Raw genomic sequence first — 7,667 nt, forward strand, 5'->3', positions numbered from 1 at the left:
AAATCCTGTACATTTGTGTGCTTGGGCCGGGCCGGGCCACCTGTGATTAGGCCATGCTATACAAGACGAGGGGAAACATCAATCTCCCTTCCATACGACTCCACTTACACTTGACCATAATGTGTACTAAAACAATTCCAATAAGCTATCAAGATAACTGACTGAGAATAGATCTCAGCAAAGGGCGGTACTCCCCCGAGGGTACTCCCCGCTAGTGCACAACAGACTCTCGGCAGGTATATTTTTCGCCACTGCGGATAAAAGTGGGGTTTGTTCTTAGAAATGAAACCGCTGACTCAGAATGACTGCGCATAAAATAAAACAATAATATTGAAAATTATGGAAACTGATATTTGGTTCAATAGTGGTATTCGTAGCGGCGTGCGGTAAAAAAGTAATTCTTTGCTGGTTTTTAATAGGATTTCAAGGCTGACCTCAGCTGGTACAAGCAGGAATAAAAGGTAAACGAACTTATTTTGATCTTCTTTATTGTTTCAATCTCTCCGTGACTTTCCCGGCAATATTGAACCCGTCAATTACAACTTGCAGTAAGTTTCATTTTGAGAATTTGGCATTAAAACGAATTCTCTTTTCTTTGCGATTGATTTCAACCGTAAAGTGAAAAAGGAATACTCGCCGCAAACTGGTCCGGTATAAAAAGACAAACAGTAAAAGAAAATTTGAATAAACTCCAAACATCTGGGCTACCCACAGGACTGTTTTTAACAGTACACCACATGGCTTATACAAAATACCCCAAATCCACAAAGAAACCAGACATCTTCCGAACAAACAAAGTGGAATCAGCTCATTGTGAATTCGATCTTTTGCGGGGAATCATGAGTGACTTCCGTCCATCATAATCCTGACCAATCACTTGGCAGGAGAGCTTATTGAAATTGTTATTTGCGTAACACCACATCAGACAACTATAGACGCGGCAAAGTGTCTAGACAGGCACGTGACTTCAATGCAGCCAATAAGATTGTTTTTCTTCTGCTGGTACGTCGGCGCTGAGTTACCGTTGTGTGCAATGGTTGTGAGACGAATAAGTTAATGCGAATCTGCCAGCTCCTTACATGCTGTCTAGACGTACAAGCTTGCGACGTGATCAAGGAACTTCGATCCTTCCTTCGCTTTCTAGACCACGCAAATCTTTCAGATCGGCTGGATGTGATCGCTAAGTACAAATGTGTAGCTTATATGTTCAAGTTGTTGAGACTGGTAAGCAAACTGTCCGCACTCGAGAATTACTTCGTTCCCACTGGCCGCAAGGATTTTTCGCCTGAGGAAAGTGCGGAACTCAAATCAGTAACTCACTCGATCTTGAAGCGACTGCACGAGAAGGAGTTCTCGACTCTGCAAAGGGCGCTGGAATCACGCGGCGGCCTCGAAACAACTTGTGTATTCTTTCCGACACAGGAGAGACTGGGCAGGCAAGTAGTGGTCGAACCGCAACTTGTGTTGTTCCGAGTATTTCGGCTGCCGCAGGTTCGAAGCTCGGCTGAACTCAAACGCGGTTCTTGCTGCTCGACACATAATGGCCTCGACAAGAAAGTGTGTATTAATCCTTACCACTACAGTGCAATCATGAATACGGGTAGGTTTTATGCTATGAAATTCGAAATCTTGCTCAAAGCGCTCTTATGACAATGTTTGTGTTCGAGATTTTATAATATTTTTTGCATCTCATTTGCATACGAGACGGTTCTTTCTCGCTTTGCCGTTTCATTCTTTTTGTGATTAATCTGGTGTTTTACTTGGCAGGGCAAGTCAGTGCGATTTATACGACGCTGCCGAGCACGATGGAGGTCAAAAATGAGGAATCTTCAGGCATGTACATTGGAAACTTCGTTCTTAATAGAGTTACGTGCTTGTGTCTCTTCCAGACATTCAATCCGTCTGCTTCTCACACAAATATTCGTTTTACTTTGCAGGGTTTACTAGCAACCTTACGCAGTCAACAACTTGCCCTTTGGACTGCAGAACGTCCCAAACTCGGCCAGCTTCACAAACATTAGGTAAAAAATTTCGAATACCTTTCTTTGACCTTTTGCTGTGTTTGTGCTATGGGATGTTTAACTCTTCCGTGCAACCGGTATGTGAGGCCTTTGCCATCGGGCTTTCTTATTTGTTATGAGTTCGTCGAAACCCCACTCCATCAGATTGCTCAATTATTTATCGAATTCAACATTTGTAGACATGCATGATACTGTGTTGCTAATTTTTCACTGCCATTGCAGGGCCAGATTACTGTTTTTCGACTGATCAACATTGGTCCAGACCTTGGTGTTCGATAGCTTACTGGGAGCAAAGTGAAAGAATCGGACCCTCATTTGAAGGAACTACTGATGTTATCAATGTATTTGAAACTCTACCGGAGCCTAGCGGATTCTGTTTAGCAGCTCTAAATCGACGAACTGACGTCCCCGACAGGACAAAGAGAGTACGAGCACAAATAGGTTATGGACTTCAATTGACACGCGAAAAAGACGGAATATGGATTTATAATCGCAGTGGTTGCGATTTATTTGCAAATGGCCCAACACTGACTTATTCCAATGAAAAATGTCCTGGCGGAAAAACTAGACATAATATTCTTGTACATAAAGTTCCTCCCGGCTATTCGCTCAAGGTGTATGATTACAACAATTTCACTGGTGAAGCATGTCGCGCGGTGGATAGTGCAGGAGTAAGATGTTATCATCCCGAATCGGTTCGAATAAGTTTTAAGAAAGGCTGGGGTGTAACGTCATCAGCACAGTATTGCCGACCCCTTGTAACTTCTTGTCCATGTTGGATTGAAGTGCATCTCTTCGTGTCGCGGTAGCACGCGTGTTTGCGAGCGAGGAGAGAGGGAGGGACGGTCAGAGAGGCGATTTGTTTATTTGGCGTGTCTTCGATCGATCGTCTAGTATTTCACAGAGTTATAGAAACATAAGTATGATACCGTCATAGATTATATTATGTATATTGTATATAGAATATTGACTGGACCAAAATATAAATTAAGGAACTCAAATGAACGGACCAAGTCCGAGAACATGTGAAATTTGGACAGCAAAGTAGTATTCTCCCTAGGAGAAACAATCCTTTGTACAGCTTTATTGTTGTATAATGTTGTTACGCGAGTGAAGAAATACGCCTAAAATGAATATATTATATTTTTAATCAGGGTTGTGTTTTGTGTCAGAGTTTGCTTGAATCATTGGAGTATCTCGACATCCGGTATGGAGGTGGTGAGTGCATTTTCGTCCTGAAATTACTCAGATGTCATTTCACACTAATCTGTCATACGCGACTGGCCAGACTGAGTCGACTTATCCGTTCCGATTGAAAGAATAGCTTGCTTCTGTACTAATGCTTCGTTTCTGAGGCAATATAAATCCCATAAAAGCCGGTGAAGGGTTAATTGAAGCGTTCAGACAGCTCTCTTATCTCACTGATTAATGTTTAGAAGTAGTGTCTTTTGACACAGCTAAGCTATATATTCAGAGTTATCGGCCTGAAACCACTTTGTGTACATTACGGACGACAAATCAAGCCATGTTGACTGAGCAGCGTCCTTTTAAGGTAAAAGACTCCATTCAGGCACGCGCGTACGGGCACAGTATTCTGACGTGTTGTCGCATCTCAGGGCGCGTATGCATGCAAGAAAAATATTTTCGGCAATGACGGAGTTGCGCTCCAAAAAAGCTTCCGAGACTTCAAGTTTGATATTGTGCTTTACTCCCGATTGGTTAAGGTTCACGTGTTTTCTGTTCTTGTCTACAAACTACACACATGAAAATTATACGAACCGTTGTGACTAAAGGTTTAATTGAGCACGGAATGGAAAATGCAGAAAGATCTTTGCCCTTGACAGAGAAACAAAAGCCGAGAAAATGTAACGGTGACGAGAAAGGTTAACGATATGTTAATTTAGAGTTGTACGTTGTTATGCTTATTGGTATGTATGTTACGCCATTACCTGCCCGAAAATACGAATATACACTGATGTTTGCACGCACTCTCTACTGACACTTCAAACAATTTTCCTGTTTTTTGTGAACCGTCGTTAGGAAATGTCGGGATTGCATGCAAATGAGAAGTTCAAGGTGGCTTTCATAGACATGGGCGGCGTTGTGGGGGAATAATTTTCAGACATCACAAAATTAGATCCATGACGAGATATTGAAAGAGAAAGAGACTTCAGCAGCTGTTGTTTTCAGCTGAAGTAAGCGGCTGCACTCGTGGGGTTTTTCCTTCGCAGCGAGAAATTTTATTTTGAAAGCGTTTTTTTGCAGCAATCCCTTTGGTGCTTTTTAATCTCTTTTGGACGCAAAATGAACGCGTAGCGCGTTCGGCAAAGACGCACCAATTATATCTTAACCGGACTGAGAGACACTTTTTATCTCCACATTAAATTTAAAGTTGCCTGTATGTTTCTTTATATGCGTTTTAAATCTTTCGGATGAAACTTTTAACAATTATATTGATTATTCACTTTTTTTTCTAATCCTTCGTTTACCGAATGATTCATTTAGCCAGAGAGCAACATGGTGAGAAAAGTGAAATATTATTGTCATTTCATAAAAGCGATAATTAAATGGCGCGGTCGGTGGTCACAAAATAGGTAAAGCATACATTCTGCTGCACGTACATTCCCCCGATCTTGGCCCCTCAAATTTCCCAAATAAATACCAGTATATATGCAGCTTGGTAAAAGTGCTAGTATTCCTGACGTCAAAAGCATTAAAATCGTGCAGTAAAAAGAAGCGAGTCGTAGACGGTTCGTGAGCAATTGTTGGTATCAAACTACAGCAACATAATTTAAATTTGTTCCAGACATTACATAATGGGCAATTTTAGGAACAAATACACCGTGCTGATTATGAAAATTGCTCTAAGCTTACGGTTCCAGACATCAAGTTCACTTCAAGGCTTTTCATATTTTGTATTAAATAATCCACTGAAATCGTTTTTCAAGCTAAAGCAATGAGTGTTTTCAATAAGTTAAAAGTCTAGGGCTTTAGCTGCCATCCTGTCTAACGTTAATACTTTACAGACAATGGATGTTTTCAGTTGTGGTCACCACGTCATGGACAAATCCGTTGACAAAGGCCACGCGCGTGAAAACGAAATGTTATTTAGTTAAAGACGAAACAGTTCTCTTCCGAAATATTCCCTGGAACTGATTAAGCCGCGTCTGATATTGCCATACAAGATTCACATGGATATATGAAAACTTAATGCATCTTCTTTCTATAACACATCGAAGTATTTTAAAGCAGCTTGTTTCAGTTGGCTGTTTTGCTCTGCCGTAAAAGCTTCAATTTTATGTATTTCATGACTTTCAAAAGCTTTTCACTGCATGCTGTATTATTTTCATGTGCCGTTTTTTTTTTGTTTCACCTCCGCAAGTAGAATATTTTATTTGACCCTGTAATTCTCATGAGGATGGCTAAAAAGGATGAAAATGTCGAAGCAGCTTTCTGTGAGAAAACCGAAACAAATTCAGACTAAAGGAAATATGCATAGTAATTTGTCATTCCTTTCATCTACCACCCAGACAATAACGAAGTTATTCATATTTAAATTACGGACAGCTGAGTCTGGTGCTTTGAACAAAGAAAAAAAATTGCCACATGCACGCCTCGCCACAAAATCAGAGAACAAAGCATATCTAAAAATGCGCTGTTAGAACTACTGGACAGCTAAAGAGGTTTAAAGTTAGAGAGAAAAAGAAGTTCAGTGGTGCGAAAATGGAACGACAGTGGCAAACAGCGATGTAACCCACTCCTTCGAGGCGTTTGTACGCATGTGTCTTTATTTTGGGCGCATGGTACATGGTCGCGACAATAATAGATGATATTTATTCCTACGCAATGTAACTACTGTCTAGGTATGTCAATAAACGATCTATTAAGTAGAGTAAAAGGTTTTTTCATGAGGCTCAATAGTGTGACTGCCCACTCAGTTTCCTGTTAGGTATTGTTTCGGAGTTTTTTTCCGCGTCATTTTCATGGTGCTTTTAGTGATCCTTAGTTTCGCACTGATTACCATAACACTCCAGCAAAATCCTCCAACAGAATACTCCATTTGAGACTGTTTTTAAAATGGTATCATGACAACGCACTTTTTAGTTTGATTCCTCAGTGCGGCAGTGCTGGTCAAAGACGCCAAGCCACACCAGCAGATCAGAACGGCTGACTGAAGCGAGGCCGGCGGAATCGCACGCAGTCGGGAACGAATCGGCAATGCGCAAATGTCCAATCCCTAATAATAAAATAAACTGACTATCAGCAGTGAACATGTTCCGACATGTACAGAATGTGCTAAATCCATGTCAAAAATATTGTCCGTATGCGATGTGTCTTGCAATAAGAGGTCATAAGAGCGTTTGTTCGTTGTGAACAATGCTGAATGGATGTTTATGTTCTTATTGAATGAATTCGAGCTGTGCTCAAAAGGGTTACCTTAGGTCCGTTTTCCCTTCACAATGCTGTGCCAGCAGGACTTCCCGATTGCAATGGATTGCAATGCAGACGATCGGAGTCGCCTTTCGAGAATTTCCAAAAGTCACCCGAACTTTCGGACATCGGAGACCGCTTTTAAAGGAGCTCGAGTTATTTTGGCCGCATACAAGGCTGCTTTTAAATTGAAGGAAACCTGAAAATAGTATTTTACTCACATAGAAAAACACTAAAGAAATAATACTAAACCATAAACGAACAAGGATGGTTAAGAATAGAGAAGATTGACACGGATTCCAAATGACGACCTTGAAAAATTTAGGCTTAACTTTTCAAGATGCACAAATCGTGATGTAGCTTTTTTAATACAATATCTGTCTTGGCGACGTGAGAGTGAGTTCATCATTACAGCTGAAGTTCGTACACCTTTTTCGTGTTCTCTCGACCAACGTGTGACTGTTGAACCCCATCAATGCCAGAAGAAACCCCAACACATTTTATTGATATTCGTCTGTTTCCTATTGTACAGATTGTCGTCCGCCCCTTTCCGGTAAAATGCGACAAGCAACATCAGCAGATTTTCGTCTTCCGCTGTTTCACAAATAGCTTTTCCGGAATTTCGAGCAATTTCTGCCAGAAGCTGAAAATCGTTTTGTGAGTTCACTTAACCGCGATCCTCAAACAGTTTCTGCTAACAATTTATTTGAGCTTTATAGAGAAAATAGAGGAACCCGTTTCACAATCGCTACAAATGCGAACTTGCTTTTTCGCAACTCTTTTCTACTTTTTGTCAGTCGCTTAAGAAAATCAAGTTGTGTTGTAAGATTGTATTGCCGGGCTGGTCAAGAATAAGGTGTCGAGGAGTGTTTCAGCAAAAACATTCGATGTTGCAACGAGTTTCAGTGAATTTTCATTCATTCAATGCGAAATATCTTTAAAGTATGAGAGAGTCCATTGATTGTTTTTTAAGGGCAGCCCTGGTTCAAAAACACCAGACAAAAAGTCCACGGAGTGAAACAAGCATTCTATTGCAAGGGCTACTGGTACCACCGCGTGTCGTTCCCACGGTTAGCGAAACGGTGCATTTTTTATTTTACAATGGAACAAAATGAGATCTCAATTTATAATAAGTCAAAACTAGCTCCCATGGTAACAGTTCTGCCAGTTTTTGAAAGAGTCTGTCGAATACATGTAGCCCGTCAGTGCTACCTA

General features: G+C 40.9%; 1 protein-coding gene and 1 long non-coding RNA gene across 2 annotated transcripts; one reads left to right on the forward strand and one right to left on the reverse strand.

The window, feature by feature from the left end:
* Positions 1 to 1,006: 1,006 nt before the first annotated feature.
* LOC110048218 (SMAD family member 6-like) lies at positions 1,007 to 3,176 on the forward strand. The gene is made up of 4 exons (XM_020754006.2): positions 1,007 to 1,600; positions 1,768 to 1,833; positions 1,938 to 2,021; positions 2,244 to 3,176. Exons 1-4 carry the CDS (start codon positions 1,057 to 1,059, stop codon positions 2,828 to 2,830), a joined length of 1,281 nt encoding a protein of 426 aa, XP_020609665.2. The 5' UTR covers positions 1,007 to 1,056; the 3' UTR covers positions 2,831 to 3,176.
* Positions 3,177 to 5,787: 2,611 nt separating this feature from the next.
* Positions 5,788 to 6,582, reverse strand: LOC149118995 (uncharacterized). The gene is made up of 2 exons (XR_016202593.1): positions 6,459 to 6,582; positions 5,788 to 6,258 (listed from the first exon to the last, which is right to left on the reverse strand). It is a non-coding gene; the product is annotated as an uncharacterized LOC149118995 (long non-coding RNA).
* Between the last annotated feature and the right edge of the window lie 1,085 nt (positions 6,583 to 7,667).

The sequence above is a fragment of the Orbicella faveolata genome, unplaced genomic scaffold, assembly GCF_042242905.1.
Source record: "Orbicella faveolata isolate gen_17 unplaced genomic scaffold, um_ofav_v1 contig_1, whole genome shotgun sequence".
Taxonomy (NCBI): domain Eukaryota; kingdom Metazoa; phylum Cnidaria; class Anthozoa; order Scleractinia; family Merulinidae; genus Orbicella; species Orbicella faveolata.

Bases quoted from the DNA above. Each gene is read 5' to 3' on its own strand.
- LOC110048218 (XM_020754006.2), top strand. From the start codon at position 1,057: ATGCGAATCTGCCAGCTCCTTACATGCTGTCTAGACGTACAAGCTTGC. The intron at 1,834-1,937 runs GCATGTACATTG...TTTACTTTGCAG, and splicing joins CAAAAATGAGGAATCTTCAG to GGTTTACTAGCAACCTTACG. The intron at 2,022-2,243 runs GTAAAAAATTTC...CTGCCATTGCAG, and splicing joins GCCAGCTTCACAAACATTAG to GGCCAGATTACTGTTTTTCG.